Genomic DNA, 18,310 nt, shown 5'->3' on the forward strand with positions numbered 1-18,310 from the left:
TATTGGCTTAGTTTACACCGTGCGACCTGATCGCGACCTGACCTATGCCTTGACCTAAAATAGGCTGCTAAACAAAACGTTTACACCATGTAGACCTATGATACTTTTGGTCAAATATAGATAAAAATCCAGTATCCAGTATCTATTGGTACACTCTCTGCACTTTAGGCGGTCTTTAGGTCACCTGCGTTTACACGCGTTACGTCGTGTGACTTAATTTAGGTCAGGGCACGCGAAAAAGAGACCTGACCCAAGCGAGGTCGCAACCGTTTACATCGTCGCGACCTATCGTGTTTAGGTTGAATATAAGGTATAGGTCGCGGCCTAAACGCACGGTGTAAACTAGGCCAGTGGTCAGGATAAGCAAACAAAAAAGAAGAACATTTTTGTTACTTAAAAAATAAATATATACCTATTCTTAAAATAAGGCTAAAAAAATCTGCAAAGTTTAACATTATTCGCTTTTTTCGTTTTTCTATAAAAAATTCCTGAAAAGTATCTTTTTTTACGACCTTTCAAACCAGAATTCCTCTCCTTAATAAGTTAAATTAATAAATTAAAATTAAAAAATTGTGAAAAATGATTATATAAATGTATTAAAGATTATTGTTATTATATGTGAAGAAAAGTAGCATATTACTAGCCTTATTTATAATTTGTCGGGTGTACAATGCGACGTTAGTGAAACGCACGACGTTAATATCGTACATTTAAAGGAAGGAAAAGAAAAAATAAATACTCTTTAAATAGAAAGGTTTTCGTAATTTAAATTTCCATTTAATTTTGATTTAAAAAATTTTGACAAAAAACGATTTGAGTACTCGCTTCCATCGGAAACAAAATAATTTCTTTCGTTTTTTTTTGTGGCTCAATATGGTTACGCGAGCCATCCTGTACGACTGTGTAAATTTCTTGAACGATGCCAATTGTGCCAGGTATTAGCGATCCACGTTATCGCAAATACCTTATAACGTTAATAAACTACGCGCGTTATATAGATCGTTATTCGTTATCAATCTCAAGGTCACAAAAATCGAGATAGCACGAAAAGTTGCGCGCTTCTCGGGTTCTAAGCGTTAGAATGTGACGAATCGTGGTCTCGTTGAACAGATTCTGAAATTTCACGCGCACTGATGAATTGTCGGGCAACCGCAATGCAGTGATAAGATAGCTTAAATTATATGCATACACGGCTTATGAATGACCCTAATGTCTGTATTCAACATTTCGTCGATATTGCATTAGCGTACATTTGCCGAGTCGACGATAATCGTCAATTGCAATGCAATAGTATGGAACAATTAAACTATAACATATATAACTCTCTCATTTGCGATCGAGAAACTGTCAATAGTTGTTACCGTTCATTAACGATCGCACTTTCGTCACAGAGCAATACCAGCGCCTTTTAATCAAAGGCGACCGGTAATGGCGGTAATTATCTATCCTATTGAATATCAGTTTACATTTATTAACACAGATCAGCGGGACATACAAATTAATTTAATATTCTTATATTTACATTATAAAATACTGTATATGTACATACACAAATCTCGAGATCTCTGAATTTCAGCGAAAAGCATTTCTAGGTGAGCGTTCCTGAACGGCGGGAAGACGTCGGCGTCGATACGCGTGTTCACTATCACAATAAAGCTGTTATTATGTCCGAAAATTTCCCATTCAAGACGCGCGATCTACAATTAGCATTCAATGCGCAGCCCATCGCGTCGTTTGATATAACTCAAAAATTTGATTCCCATCCGCTATGTACATTGTTGTATTATATACTATACGCGTACGTGAGCAACAATGATGTGTCGCAGCTGCAGCGACGCGATCAATTTATGCAAAATGCACACAAACCGTTCTCAGCATTGTCTCGAGTACACATTTGCCTTTCATCTGTTTTTCATCTAATCGGAACGGTGCATCTGAAAATATTCTCATCTGAAAGTTTCTCTTCTTTCTTTTTCCCTCGAAGGACGCGCATTTCGTAAGGAACAGATAAGAGTTTCGAAACGTCACGCGTTTCTAAACTCTTACGACACCGGTTTTTCTTCTTATTAAATACAAGCGTGGTAAAAATATATATGTAAGTATGAGTCGCAATAAAAAAAATCTGTAGCTTTGCGTTAATACTACATGACTGGGAGTAATAAGAGTCCCTATCTATTTACTTGAAATCCAAGTCAGATTTCAAGAACGTCACACATATAAAATTTAGAATAATATAATAAAGAAAATCGTAAGGGGCATAATCTGCAGAGTGGAAATAGACCGGCCAATTAGAGCGTTTTAGTTGAATTCTGATTAAGTTCTAATTGACATTTCTATACTTCTCTACTGTCAATATTTAAAATTAATTGCAACAACCCTCCCCTCCTCTATTTAAGTAAACTTTAATAGAGTAACGGGTTAGAGAGTATAACGTTCTATTTTGTCTTTTCGTCGATCTAAAACTGCCATTGACGGTTAGATACAGGCGTATGCATAATTTGATTTTGGTAGCTCCGCGGTATCACAAAATTCTGAAGAAAAGAACAACGGTAGAGACAGAAAGAGAGAGAAAGAGAGAGAATCAAGGCAGCGTGTCTCGAAGTATTCACTTGCTCTTCGCTCTCTTCAGCTCTCCGCACTTGCTCTCTTCTGTGGCCGCATTTACGCTTTTCCGTGATCTTATGCTCGATCTTTGTATCATGCTGCTCCTCAGGGTCTCGCCGCGAATAGATGCTCTCATTGAACTTCGGAAGCTGCTGCGTTCGAAGGACCGGAAGACGGCCACTGGCGGCGCCTCCACGTCAGGCTTTTTTCTAAAAAGAAAAAGCACCCTTGAGCAAAATGATAACAATACGCTTGCAAATTAGCAGCAAATTCAATCAAAAATTTGCATCAAAACTATCCGTACCATCTGATGTGTTCTCGTTAGGCTAGTGTTTTGTTTGAAGAACTTGCTGTTTATAAAATGAGAGCAAATTGGCGACAAAAACTGCACAAAACTTGCTAGCATAATTTAACAGCAAACAGACGGTAAAAACCGAGCAAAAATATGCACGGCGCAATACAACGGCGAATTGGTCATTCAACCATGCCTATACTTTTAAGTATTACCTTAAGTATAACATATTTAAAAGTAGGATATGGTGGGGCAGATTGAGACATGGGGCAGATTAAGACACTTATCGATATCTTGAAAATGGTGATCGCCAGCGGATCGACACCAGTGCCGATAAATAAAGGCCATTGTTGGCAAAATTTTTCATATTCACGTTTGTGGCCGGGCATGGCGGCGCGAAAAATCTTTCAATTTTGAGAACCATCAAAAAGTAGGTAAAATTTATGTTTTGAATGTCACGCCTTCTTTAGTATTGGTCATAATTCTTATCATTTCAGTGAAAACTTAAATTTTATTAAAAAGGCAGGACATTTTTGCATATTTTAGGCCTTCGAGATCCGCACTTGAGTGACAAGTTATAGCGGTATTGAATAAATTTATAAATATTTGTATAGTGGGGTCGGTTGAGACAAATTTTCGTGGGGCAAGTTGAGACACCGTAATTTTTTTCCTGTCATACATTAAATAATTTAACACTATTTTTTGGTAAAAATGTAAAGTTATTAATGTAATTGTTGCATCCTCTTACAGGAATCATGGTCAGGAACCGAGTCAGGAAGACGACGAATGGCACATTCACACCTAGCTGATTTGATGAAGAATGCCATTAAATTAGTTAAAGATGATGGGGGATTTAAACGTCAGCGGTCACTATATCACTTTAATGTTAATGTTAGATTACTTACAAGAAAACATAACTTAACAAGGTGACCCACAGAAGTGCCCCCTCCGATTTTGATGAGCTTTCAGTATGTTGTTCTTTAGATGAAAATAAGGAACACATATTTTTTTTATACGTGCTCATACGCGCGTTTAGGGGGTAAAACACTCCTTTGAAAAAAAATTGGCTTTTCTCTTTCGGGCTGAATATTTCCGGAATTATAAAAGATGGAAAAAAATTTTTAAATAAAAGTTGAATGATATAAAGGGTACTTTAAAACAATGACAAAAAAATTTTTATTTTTTATTTTTTAATAAAAATAAAAAAAGTTAAAATAAAACAATTTATTTTGTCATTATTCTAAAGTGCTTTTCAAACCATTCAGTTTTGTTCAAAAACATTTTTTCTACCTTTTATAGTTTCGGAGGTATTCGACCCAAAAGAGAAAAACTGATTTTCTTCAAAGGCGTGTTTCATCCCCTAAACACACGTATGGGCATGTATAAAAAAAATACGTGTCCCTTATTTTCATCTAGAAAACAACATACTAAAAGGTCATCAAAATCAGAGAGGAACACTTCCGTGGGTTTCCTTGTTAGCACATTATAAATTAGAAGCAAGTCATTGTCTCGTAAACGTGTCAAATAATTATTACATCACTATCTAGTTTAGGCACATATTAATAGTTTTATAGATATTAATGCATGAAGTTATGGCTATGCTATAAAATAAGAGAAGTAAAAAGAAATATTTCTTTTATAATACTTTATGATTTTTTTATGAATATTTATGTTGACTTTTTTTGTGCAGAATTCCTAGACAAACAACTTCCATTGGAAACATTTTTTTGTATCTCTATTCGTTGTCCAGAAATTCGGCAAAAACTTTTTTTGAGGGTAGTTTTACCCTTTTAAAAATATGCTTTTTCAGATTTGGCTAACTAGGAATATACGAATACGATATCTCTCAGGAAATAATATGCGCTACTTTTTTCTTAAAAAATTATATTTAGTAAGAAAGAAAAATTAAGAAATAAGAAATATATTCAATTTGAAATAAACATTTAAAAAGAATTGAAGAAAAGATATTTTTTAAAATATAATATCTATAACTAATATAGATATTATATATAATTAAGATAATTATTTTTAACGCAATTATTTTATTAAAGGAAAAAACTGCCGAGTATTGTAAAAGTTGTAACAAAATAATGTGAAAGAGAATCATCGTCGACACTTACTTCGAGAGACACGGCATGTCCCATAGCTTCTGATTCTTTCCGAAATCTTCACCGTCCTGCAAGGTCTGCGGCAGATCTTTATCGAGTGTCTCCGGTAACAGAAGTGTCAAAAGACCGCCCAGAATGCCCATGACGCCGAGAACCAGTAGTGGCAAAATAGGCGAGACAATGTCCAGGTAAACGACAAAGGGTGCAAGGATGCTGGCTACGTATCCCATTATATGGATCAAGGCAACCCCTTGAGCCCTTACAACTGTCGGCAACACTTCGGCCGCATACTGAAGACCGATGTTATATGAGATATTGACCCAGAATCTACCGACGATCGCCAAGGTAGCCGAATAAATATCTGAAACGGAAATCAGAAGAAAAACTGTAATTTTCCACAGCTAGTCTGTATAATTTTAATCTTTACTTTTAATTATTATTTTTTTTTTTAAGTAGTTTATCACCGTCCATTGCCGTTTGCAATGGGATTTTTGAAACGTTCTTTTTATAGAGCACTATGTAATATCCATGCGAGATATAAGGGATCAAAAGCGCGACTTGCTACAGTCGCGACTTATGGGTCGATCATTTTCGCTCTGAGCTATGTGTCATCCCAATCTTCAATTTTAATCTTTAATTTTAATCTTTCTTAATTTTAAAATTTCCAAAAATTTTTATGACTTTGTTCTATTTTATGAATTTTTTGGAACGCTATTATTTCGGGCGTTTTAATAATCTATTATTAGGTAAAAAGAGAGATAACTCACTGTTTGAAATCGCGCTTGCCCAAATGCTGAAAATTCCGGAAATTACCATGGTACCGCAGGCCAACCATCGTCTACCCCATCGATCGAGAACGAGGGTGAGGAACGTGTCGGCGGGTAGTTCGGTAAACGCCGCTATGGTAAACGTTACAAAGACGTCGAGCCCGAGATTATTCACGTTTCTTACGTGGCCATCGAATACCAGCGATATCACCATCCTACATTGCGGGACATAATCGGTACATGTAGATAAAGAACAACCTTACCTTCTTATTCTTTATAGTTACATCGAATAATGATTATATTTTATTCAATGTTACATATATTTTCTCTTATAAAGCTATAATACTGAAATGTCTCTGTTGAACGCTATTTATTAAAGCATTTCCAACTTAACAGCCTCACAGAATCTATTGAAATTGAAGAAGCATTTTTTATTATGTAGATAACTCACCAGATAATAATGAGGAGAATCGTAACATTTCGCAAACGTGGACTCTTAAATAGATCCACCACGGAGTAAGTCTTGTCCGCCTCTTGCTCTTTGCACACTCTGGCGCAGGTTTCCTGTTACATCAACAAAAGCAGTCATTTACAACGTGAATTTTTCTCAATGAGTTTGACGTAATTTTTTTCTCCTCACAAAAAAGAGCCCAGACAGCATGCATATCTAAAATATCGTAAAGATATCTTTTAGACATGCGTGCTGTCTAGGAGCAACGATCCTTACGCGGAACTGTTGATAGACGTTTTCGGGTACTTTCGTGCCATTCATGCGTTCGAATTTACCCAAGATCCCAATGGCTTTCTCCACTTGGCCTTGACTGACAAGCCACCTCGCGCTTTCTGGTACCAACCAGGGTGCCGCCACCGCCAGAGCCAGAGGGACGGATATTGTAATGCAAGTCAGCCTCCAGTTGGCTAGGAAGTACGCGATCCAAGGTAAGATGCAGGCGGCGAACGTGAAGAAGAGTGCTATCGACATGTTCGCCACGAAAGTGCGCCATTTCGGTCCCACGTATTCCAGTACTGAAGATGAAAAGATCAGATATTTAAGAAAAATTTATCTAGAACGCCGCGTTCGACCTGCGAAGTGCAAACTCTGATCTCGAAATCGAAGATGTATAACCGCACAAATTATTAAAAAAAAACATGTGACACACATCATGTTAGTAAAATCTGCATTTAAATCACTCTGTGTACATATTAATGATGTCTTTTTACGTAACAATTTACTTTCTAAATAAAAGTCATCTTGAACGCTTTCTCGAGGACAGTCGGACAGTTGCTTCTCTAATCTCGGGGGATAGATTTATGATATTAAATTATTATTATGCTGCGAATGGTATCCTTCGCCCTGACATTGCGCGAGCCGTCCAGGATGAAACCCGGAGAATGCATCGAGAAACCTGCCTATCTCTCGCTTCTTGTAATTTAGATAATACTTGGTTGTTAGCGCAAGGAAGCTTAATAGTTAACGCAAACTTCTCGTTATACTTGTAACCGACAAACGTGACCTCCTATCATCCTCGTCATGTAACAGCTTAAACATTAAACCATGCACGAAATGTGTTTCCTGTTTGCTAAGAGGATAACGCATTATTGTTGACTTACATTATCTTAATTAGATCGACGAGCGGTCATTTTTTCAAATGCACTACCTTCACGCTACCATCCATCTGAGAAGCGTAAAATTATCAGTGAACTGATCTACATGCGTGTTTAGCGACAGTCGCAAGGCTACAAGATTCAATATAAACCGATTTGCAGATTTCAAAATGTATCGATTGCACATTCCTTGAATAATTAAAAAAAATAACGCTTTGAGTAATAGTAGTGACTACTTTTGTAGTCAAAGGAAAGACGTATATTAATATTCAAGACTTTTGAAAGCTCGAATCTCCCTCTTATTACGAACAAGCTGATTTACGGAAGCTGAATTACAAATGTTTGTGCCGTCAAATTAATCATTATCAAGTTTATTTTTTATAAACAAAATTGTTCGCGTAACTATATCGTGAAACCTGTGTCGACTTGCACACTTTTCGCGACGACAGCTTGCGGTGTAAACGCGTAAGGAATTCGGCGGAAACGCGAATCGAGCGATTTCACGATCTTCTTCGTCCTTCAAAAAGACAAATTGATATCAAACTTCCCGTAACGAATACATTTCTCGAAAAACAATGAGACACGATCGACTTAATGCTTCTTTAACGAGCGGATAACGGCACGTGCCTCTGACATTGGTTACGCTTCCACCGACCGACGAGATCGGCGAAACGGAACTGACAAAACGCGCGAGTGCAATAACCGTGACTTACGTGAGTCAAACCGGGCGAGCTTGACCTGGTAGCTGAATCCGGCGATCGTAATCGGCCGTGACTCAACAGGCGCTCAGAGATCGATTCGGGCAGACCGTCAATCACTCGGGCCGGATTGCCAGGTCTATCGCCAAGGCCAGGCGGCGATAATCGGGCGCGAGATAATTGCGCAAGAAAGGGCAAGAAAGGCAAAGAGAATCGTATCTCCCTTTTTACAGCGAAATCGATTTAGAATGTATAAACGTATGTAATTGTCTGCAAATCAGTCATATCCCAGAACTCTTGTGAAAACATTTAATCATGTCACGATACTCCACGATTTAATCAGCTTAATTACAATTGCGCTGAAATAACCGACGATTGTAGCGCGATAGCTGATGGGGTTAAGGTTGGACGTAACGCTTTAGTGAATACAAGGAGATGCGTTTCTAGCGCACGGCATTGTTTCACGTACGAATTGGGATAACCACGTACGTGGGAAGAACGCCTATACGAGAAAGAACGCGCGAGCGGAATTTCTCATTAATCGCTAATTAATAATAAGCGCGGTGGAAAGGAAAACTGATCACGATCGATTCCGGTCTGGAATCCCACCGATCTTGTTTGACGGCAACGTGCCAGTACGTCGCTAAAAATCTACATACTTATATAGTTGTAGGTTTCAATAGGCGGCCAAGAGTTCGAGACTCGATGCGACGATTGTGTCTTGACATGCAGTAATTAAGCGAATGATATATTGCGAATAAAAGGTAATTTATTGATTCTTAATTATAGTATACATAGACAATTAGTCTACATAGTTAAGTAGGTAATATAGTCGTAAAAGTTAATCGCGGAATTTAGCAAATCAGGTCTTCAGATCGGCTCGGAAATATTAATTGGCTCATTTCTTTGACAAGGTCATTACCATTTCTATTATTCGCAAATATGATTCACCGTCTTAATGATTAACGAAAAATCATGACTATTAGCCTTTAATCGTGCGTCACGCGTGTCCTGTTGCGACGAGCGCGGTTTCTGCGATTTCTTCCGCCTCCAGCTGGGGTCACAAATTACATATGGAAGGATTGATAACGCTTATCATCAACAAGCAAGCAATTATCGCGTCGGAAAAAAATAAAAATCTCCATGGTTAACGTGCGATAGATTAAATTGAAAAAAAGCACCGCTCGGCTTTATAAAAATATCTAAATTCTGCGACGTTTAAAATCTTCGTTTCTAGGAGAGTTGAGTGTACAAAGATCTCGCGACACATACGTACCCAGTATGTACATCATGGTGAAACAATTGTCGAAGGCAAAGCCGACGAAGAACCGGCACAGCGCGAACTCCCAGAAACTTCCGGCCAAAACGGTCGCGACGCCCGCTAGAAAGCCGGTGACATTTGCGCCGACCAGCGCCGGTATTCTGCCGTATCTGTCGGCGATCCATCCGAAAATCAGGCCGCCGAAGATCGCGCCGACGAAGAAGACGCTTTGAGCGGTCGTCGGCAGCGCGCTGTGTTCGCACACCCATCCCAACTGCAATGAATAATAATTCGATCTATGATCGAATAATTTACTTCCCGGCGTCGACGCTCGAAAATGAATTCTATTATTCGGAGATGTAAGACAGGCGTCGGCAAATTATAGGCCCCTGCCTGTTTTTGTACAATATTATTATTATTTATTAATATTATAATGTTACAATTATTATTATTATTATTATTGTTGTTGTTGTTGTTGTTGTTGTTGTTGTTGTTGTTGTATCATAATGATGTAATTATTTATTGACGAGTGTTCCCTTTTTTGTTGATGACAGTTATCTCAACATATTCCGTTCGTCAGTGACATGCATATTGATGTATATATATATGAGTTATGCGAGCAATAAATCCAGCGCATGCCTACAAAATCAACACCGTACCCTCATTTCAACGCCTAAGAAATATTGCTGCGCAAATGACTCTTTCTGTTCAAAAACAAGCACCATACATTTTAATTATATAAATATCGTAATATTTTTAAATACCACTGATGATGATCTCAAAGAAGGTCGAAAAATGTCTAGTTTCTTTTACATTTTAATATTGTATATGTTATCAATAGAAAAATTTGTTTTTTTTCTGTTATATATACATATACGTATAAAGAGAGTACTTAGTAATAATCTCGATTTTTCCTCTTGGCCGGCAAAGCCTAAACCATACATCTCCTTAGTTCGTTTCCGCGCTTGGAAGCAGGCGTCCAACGTGCAAAGATCTACGCACGAGGAACCGCGGTACGTTCTCTGGAAGATAAAAGCCGATTGCTTAAACCTGCACCGGCAGTGCGATCTCATTTCTAGGCAACGCGGGAATCCATCCAACAAACGCGAGGAATTGCTTGATTCCGCGGCACAATCGCGCGTGTAAATTGTATCTCTTTATATATACTCTCGATCCGTCCTTGCCGCGCGAATACACGCACGTGTCGCGAGTTCGCGTGACAGCTCGACGCAAACATCTGTTGCACGTCGGCGATATGCGCGCTAAGTATACGACTGTCTTTTGGCTGTCGAACGGCTGATGAATGCTCGTTAGTCGTTACATCGTATATTTTTAACTCCATTACCCGTTCGCTACCAGTGCTACCACGTTGCTACGCGCTCGAGCCACCTTGAAATATCTAATTCGCGCAACAAGCGAACAAGCGTTTTGACGTTTAACGAAAGGATCGTCGCTCCCTGAGAAGAGAGCGTGGTTCTTCCGTCATGATTCTTATCCCACACAATGACACAATCCTCATCCTCCGCTGCTTTCTCCTTTTCCTCTTACCTCGGTCGCCACGGTCTCGTAGGGGATGTCGGTAAAATTGAACTCCCAACCGTGCGAGCAACCCTTCGTCGGCCAGTTCGGATTCGCTTCTCTGATCCCGTTCAATAGGAGTTCCGTGTAATTCACATCGTACATGGTGCATTTGGAATAGCCATCCTCGCCGACCGGTATCGCCAGGGCAATTCTGAAAAATCGAATGACAAAATAAAAATACCATTCGGGGGCAGAAATCAACGCAGATGTGGAAAGTTCTGATAAAAGACGGTCGATATAATAAGAAAATGTCCAGTAAATGTCAAGCATTGACCCAACAAAATGTCAGAAGGGACTATCCTGACGGGAAATCGAAAACGATTATAAGCCGGCAATAATTATCGCGTATAAAGCAGGTCCCCAATTATCGAGTGCGTGCATACCTTCGGTTAATAAAACGCATGCAACCTGACCTTTAGGCGAGAGTTGCACGAACGAACGGACGCATTCGACATCGATTGCAATACACGTACAACATTTTTCATCCTTGATAAATATCCTTGCGCGAGCATCTCTCTAGCATTCTGCACGAGTTAGTAACTGGCCGCGCGAAAATATTAAAGTTACGACATTGGATCGTAAATCTGCAAATATACGCGCTAAGAAGCACATATTATTGATAAAAAAAATTACACAGTTAAAGTCATTGCGCACTTAGAACTTGATCCGTTCACTCGTTATTGAGATCTGAACATCTCGGGTACTCGCAACCCGTCGCGTCGCGTAAAAGAGTCACGGTCGGTCTCGCTCCGCGTGTACTTGGCGCGAGACACTTTCAACATATTCTGTTTGAAAACACTTATCATAGTTTTTTATTTCAGGTTAAATGTCGTAAGATAATTTTTTTCATATACAAAAGCTTCTATAACATCAACAAATATCAATTTTTGTGCCATTTAGAATTTATTTTATTAAAAATACAGAAGCTCGTTGAATGTAAATACAAATTTGAGAATTGAGAGGCCAAACTCGAGCAATTAAAGAATGTTAAAAAAGGATAAAGAATTTTACTTTGTATATCCCAAGGGGCAATTAAAGGATGTTATAATTTATATTTATATAATAATAAAAAAATATTCGATAATTTATTATCCAAAGATCAATAACACATGTGATATTGATATACAGAGAAGTTTTACCTATGGGTTCTTCGAGAAATATTTAAAGACAAATTTTATTTACTTGCAATGCATATGGTATGTATCAATTAAACATATATCGAAATCGCAGAGGCATCCTGTTTAAGGACCGTCTTTCTGGTCGCTCACGTGAAATCAGTGTAGTTTTAGCGCGGCGTTATGTCGAAAGCAGGCTTACACAAGTAGTTTTCACGTTCACGCTCTCATTGCTCATACGAAGGTTTCGTGCAAATTTATCATTCATTATCCACGAATACTCGTGCTGGCCTCCGGGCAGCCGGGGGCGTTGTGCAAATCTATTACATTTGCCTTATTGATTTTCTAATTGCCACTAACAGTTGCAAAAACGTTAGCACGAGCACAACGAAATTATGCGTGCAATTTGCCCAAGATCGTCACAAATATAATAACGACGGAAAAATTTCAAGTGAGGTAAGAGTGCACTTGACGATAACTCGTAATAAATTTATTCTCGTTAAAGCGCTAAGCTAAGTATGGCGATTTATGGCTTATATGTGTGGGAGAAAGATAATAGCTTATAATTGCAAATTATATCTCCCTCGCTAATCTTCTCCGCTCGAAGTACACGTCGCAGACACGTTAAAAAAATTTTTCCACTCTATTTAATACAAACGTCATTCTACCATTACAATCGGTCTATTAATTATGCAGATCGATGGATAAAATGGCGTAATCGCTGCTCCATTTGAAAACGGTTGAAAGTGCTGTAATAATAATAAGTAGCGCGGGTCACGTCCGATGTCTGTGTACTTCTTATGGATTTCTGCAGAAAAAAATAACTAGCATTAACCGGTCATTTATCTCGTCATTAAGCTGACGTCAGAGAGATAGAAGGAGGCTATTAAACCAACACGCAGGTATTACTAATCGCACAATCCTTGTCGTGCCGAATCGTGCAATCGAACTGTGACTGCGAAGGTCTCGACGTCGCGCGTCGTTTCCATACTTTCCCTGACTGACACGTACTTCTACAAACACCGATACGTTTCACGCCGTATACAGTTTCCATCCGTTTTTTTGCGATCATCGGAGATGAAAAATCGCCGACGCTCGCTGTCAGCGAATGTGGAAAAACACACGCATCAGTGACAATAGCCGAGAATAGCGTTACACGTTGTACATATATACGCCGCGTTTATTTCCTCTTTTGTTTCTCTTTTTTACTTTTTTTTATTTAAAAAATCCACGAGATATGCGTGTTTACTTGAAGTGCAGCATAACGGGTCATTATAGGAGCTCTTTTACGAGTTATTAGCACGTCTCACATTATGTTGTTATAGCCCAGATTTGCATACACTGCAGCGACTAAACAAGCCGTGAATATATCGCGCAAAACTCTTTAGACGATCTATAATTCGTGATAGAATTTAAGATAGAATTCGACTTACAGTTTTATCTGTCGCGTAATACGTAAAACATTGGAAAAAACAAAAATACAATCACATATGAAATATATCTTGAAATTACATATATAAAAAAATATGGAGAATTATATATAATATAATATAGTATATTATAAATGTAATATAAATTATAAATATACTTTGCTTGAAATTTGACGGAAATTACAGACCGCGACTAAAGTGGGTTTAAGTGAAACTATTGCGTTCCATTCGTGTTTTTCTGTTTATCTCGGAATCATTGTAGAAACTTCTACGCATAGCGTTTAGAAAGATTTTTTTCTTTATAATTGAAAAAATGATTCTAAATAATTGGTAAATGGCTAAAGAATACTTTCAAACAAGGCAAATGCATAGTCGATTATGTAATAAATAATTTACATCTAGCATCGTGTTCGATAATTCATAAAACGCGCTGACCAAGCTTTCGCAGTGAGAAAATAATATAGTAAATCGCAAGCCGTGAATCACCGGTTCTACGTATTCCGGGTAATTCGAATGTTCATGGTATATTTGTTCGCGTGAACAATTAAGCGCGCGGGGAAACGGTCTCAGCGGAATACCGGTAGTCGTAACGCGGAATAAAATCCGCTCGAATTACCGCAAAATTGGTTATAGATATATAGTATATCGAAATGCGAGAATAAACTACGACAGATTACCGGTCCTCGAGTTTTTTAAAAAGAAAAATAACAGGAAAAGGAAAAGAGAAATGTTTATGAAAATGCAGTTGCATAAGCATAATGAAGAGACAAAGCAGTATTTAAAAATTCTAAAACCGCAGTTATCGCGAACGCTCTTCGCGTTTCTGATGAACTGATGAAAAGTTTCGTCTCCTATTGAGTTAACGTGCATGCGCGGTCACTGTAAAGGGGACTATCTGTATCGTTATGCATTTACAACAAGCTCTATTATTCTTTAGCGAAGTTAGAATGTGAACATATTGTTATAAAAAAAAAAAAAACATTTGTCCTGTATTTTAATCAAGAACTTTGTTGCTTGCATGGTAGGACAAGAAACGTTATCGAAATCTCTTGTTTTAATACCTTATCAAATTAATATCTCACACTAATCTATTTTTAATCGACAAGTAGATGATTATCACGATGTACTTTACATTTTGTGTTAAGCAAATAAGTAGCGATAAGAGAGGAAATATAAGACTGTGAATTATCATTCGGTGATCATGTTGATACAGATGCTAACTACATCCATTCCGTGGTTTATTTACGAATTATATTCGCGTAAAAATGTGAATAAGCGGATATCATAGATAAGTAATTTATAACATGCTCAAATAATCACGTGCCAAATAGTAAGGCGTGAAAGAAATATCCAAACACATATATCAAAATTCAAAATGGTTCATGTTTAAATATTTTACAGTTGCTCTAATCTGCTATGAATCGACAAGAGGCGATTACCAAGATAAACTTGAATGATTTTATTCTTTATGTTAATCAATGCAAGTAGTGATAAGAGAGAAGATGTGATAAGAGTATGAATTATCATTCAACGATCACGTTGATACTGCTAAGTGCTGTATTCATTTTGCGCTTTATTTACGAACCATATTCACGCAAAATTGTGAATTTTAAGCGGTAGATAAGTAATTTATAACACGCTCAAATAATCATGTGCCAAAGCGTGAAAGAAATATTCAAATATCAAAATAGTTTATGCGTAAGAATTATGCTATCTCAAGTAATAATATTCTCTCATAAAAAAACATGTAATTACTTCAAATATTTAATATGATAATATCGTATATAAACAATGAGTTGTCATACTATTCATTCAACGATAAAATCTGTTTTGGAGTAAATTCTTACTCTGGTGTCAAAAATAGGAAAGTTAGAGGAAAATTTGTCCGACGAAACTATAATAATAATATATATTCGCGCGTAAATATACAGGTAGTGTTTAGCGCTGCGCGTGTAGGTACTTGGCGCGAGACACTACCGTGTCTCTTGATCTGTACGTTATTTCCTCTCAGATTTAATTCGGCGAGAAACGTTAATATCACTATAATTTTTTTGTTGCTTTCTATTGTTTCTCTCGAAATAATCAGTACACTTTTCTCTTTCATCGCTAAAGCATAAAAACGCGACGATGACTTCAATTTCCATTCTATACCTTTCTTCGACCGGGAGGTTCTCCAATTCCGGCACGCGACACCAGTGCTTCTCCGGCACGAGGGTGATGAATATCTGCGAGAAGTACACCCAGGCGACGAAGAAGGCGAACGGTATCATTAGCACGAACAGGATCCTCTGATAGGTGCCGAACTCGCCTACGTGCGGCAGCAAGTCGTCGAAGTCTATGTCCTTAGGCTGCTCCTGGTCATCCTGATCGTCGCCGCTCTTGCGGCCCCTGACGGACGAAAGCCCGTCGGATGAGGCCGAGGCTGACAGGCCCCCGTCGGGGCTCGCATCCTGCGGGGACAGGTCCCTGGAAACCCCGGCGGACACTGGAAACTTCTCCTGCGGCGGCATATCACTGTCGACCGAGACCTCCGATGTTCCCCGGGAGAAGATGGGAGGTAACAGTTTCTTCGTGCTGCGTGCGCGTTTCGGATCCAGCCTTCAGGATGCTGCGCCACGCGCGCACAATTAAAACGGCCGATTCGCGCGACGCGGCGCAACGAAATCCTTATGCTAAACAGATGCACTTTATTTATTACGAGACTCCTCCCCAGCTTCCGCTCAGCGACGGCAAACAGACTCCGTCCTACGTCACGGAGAACATATCGGAGATTCCCTAATCTTTGCTTGTCACGACGGTACGAATTGTTATCGCCGGCCACTATCTCTTCGAGCACCACTTCGATCGCGATAACCGAAACGGCGAAACTAATCGGCTCGTTAGATGATCATTTGATTAAACTGTGACTGTGTACATTGTGGGAATGTATCGCGCGAGGCCTCGGAAGAATCGAGGCTAATCCGAGGACATGTATAATAATAGGCGAAAAAAAGGAAGCTAGCAAATCCTGAGACGAGAGACAACGACTGGAACGATCTGTTGCGTTCGTAGCTGGCTATATAGGCATTGACCGTGGGGTATACCCCCTCTTTCTCTCTCACTCACTCACTCTCTCTCTCTCTCTCTCTCTCTCTCTCTCTCTCTCTCTCTCTCTCTCTCTCTGCTGCTGCTACTGCGGCTCTGTTACTGAACACAATTCAATGTTCTCCAAGTGTGGCATTGAACGCGCCACGGATCACATCGATCGCCCTCGTCCGTTACTGCTGCTGTTGCTGCTGATGATGCTGATGCTCGAACCACCGGCGTTGGCCTCTTCTCTTTTCCAGCATCGCGCACGTTCTATATAGCATATGGACAAGCGGTGGGTATTTTTGGATATTGATTGAATATCCCTGGTTAACGCGCAATGTCCACTTAGAAATATAGTTTTAAAACACTACGCGCCGGAGACACTACGAATTAATTGTACGGGGTGTTGCAATAATCTTTCTTTTTATTATTACGATTGTTTGTTAAACTCTAGGGTTTAGTTCTATTCGGAGAATAACTGAGAAAAATAATACGTAACATAAAACAATACAGATAAAGCATAAAGAGATGCTTTGAAAAACTAATGCGGTAATTACCCAGATAGCCAAATCTGTCAAAGACAGATTAAATAGTGTTTTAAGTAGCTTGTTAAGGATGTTCTATAGGTACTGTCCCATAACCAAAAGTATGCAGGAAATATTAAAAACTCTGATATTAATTCTCCAGGGATCTAAAGACAAAAAAATGTATATAAATATAGTTACGGAACATCTAATAAAACGTAAAAGACGTAGATTTAGTGACTGTAAATAACTGCTACTACTTTTTTTATTTATTTTTTATTTAAAAAAAAATTGTGAATTGTTTCAAATTTTGTTGCTATATTTTTGTTTGTTGATGATCTGCTTGTGTGTAAAATATTATTATATTGGTTGCATTTTTTAATGTTTACACTTTTCTCTGTAAAATCCTTATTTGTAAAACGGATATTCAAAAATTGATAACTTTTTATCTAATTTGTGAATCGATTTGAAATTTAGCCCCGAACTTTGAAAAAGAATACACAATATATGATATTAAATTTTCGTCAACTTCGTTACATTTTAACTAACTCTTTAGAACCTTACCCTTAAACCAACTTTGCACATATAAACGGAGGTAATCGAGCCAAACAGATGTTAATCGGACCACTAAAGAAATTTTTAGGAAGCAAGAAATATATATCACAATGATAAAAAGAATTATATTACGCTCGACAAAAATAACAGTTAATAAAAGTGACAGACGACGAATTTTCGAGCAATAAATAAGGATAGTAAAAAATAAATTAAAACATAATTGTTTATTGAAAATTCAAAAGTTGCATAAAACATAAAACTGTTAACGTTTCGAACCATACTTAGACTTCTTCAGAACATTATAACGAAACACGAGAAGAAATGGATCTTATATAATATGAGGTTTTGCATAAAGAGAGGATTGCATAAATGTAAGGAAGAGGGAGATAGCGGAGATGTTTTATATTAAAAAACACGACAATACAATCAATCTCAAAAAAGACACGGAAAATCTTAACCCGTTATATGACCAAATTATAAGATCCGCATAATAGTTTTCTTTTCGAGTGTATGTTTTTCTTCCGGTGACCCAATCGCGTATTCGGTATCATGGTGGAAATTTCTTTCCACCATGTTCGGTATTTACAAATTAGTTAGACTCCGCGTCCTCCGACTCGGAACGACGTTTCTGTTCTGCAATATGGTTATGTATTGTTTCTGTGCTACATCGCACGATTAATTATAAGGATGGATCGCGGATC

The 18,310-nt window shown here is 38.2% G+C and overlaps 1 protein-coding gene across 1 annotated transcript; it reads right to left on the reverse strand.

Annotated features, from left to right (window-relative positions):
- Positions 1-349: 349 nt before the first annotated feature.
- On the reverse strand, positions 350-16,479 carry LOC143901185 (organic cation transporter protein-like). The gene is made up of 8 exons (XM_077413248.1): positions 15,613-16,479; positions 10,884-11,067; positions 9,351-9,609; positions 6,499-6,797; positions 6,223-6,335; positions 5,772-5,986; positions 5,017-5,365; positions 350-2,813 (listed from the first exon to the last, which is right to left on the reverse strand). The coding sequence occupies exons 1-8, from the start codon at positions 15,969-15,971 to the stop codon at positions 2,606-2,608; spliced, it is 1,986 nt and encodes a 661-aa protein (XP_077269374.1). The 5' UTR covers positions 15,972-16,479; the 3' UTR covers positions 350-2,605.
- Positions 16,480-18,310: the final 1,831 nt, after the last annotated feature.

Source organism: Temnothorax americanus, unplaced genomic scaffold, assembly GCF_048541705.1.
Source record: "Temnothorax americanus isolate GAGA-0224 unplaced genomic scaffold, ASM4854170v1 Scaffold32, whole genome shotgun sequence".
NCBI classification, from domain to species: domain Eukaryota; kingdom Metazoa; phylum Arthropoda; class Insecta; order Hymenoptera; family Formicidae; genus Temnothorax; species Temnothorax americanus.

Coding starts and splice junctions, on each gene's coding strand:
- LOC143901185 (XM_077413248.1), bottom strand. CDS start 15,971: ATGCCGCCGCAGGAGAAGTTTCCAGTGTCCGCCGGGGTTTCCAGGGAC. Junction 5,987..6,222: donor ATTCTCCTCATTATTATCTG/GTGAGTTATCTA, acceptor CCCGCAATGTAG/GATGGTGATATCGCTGGTAT. Junction 2,814..5,016: donor GACATGCCGTGTCTCTCGAA/GTAAGTGTCGAC, acceptor TTTTCTTTTTAG/AAAAAAGCCTGACGTGGAGG.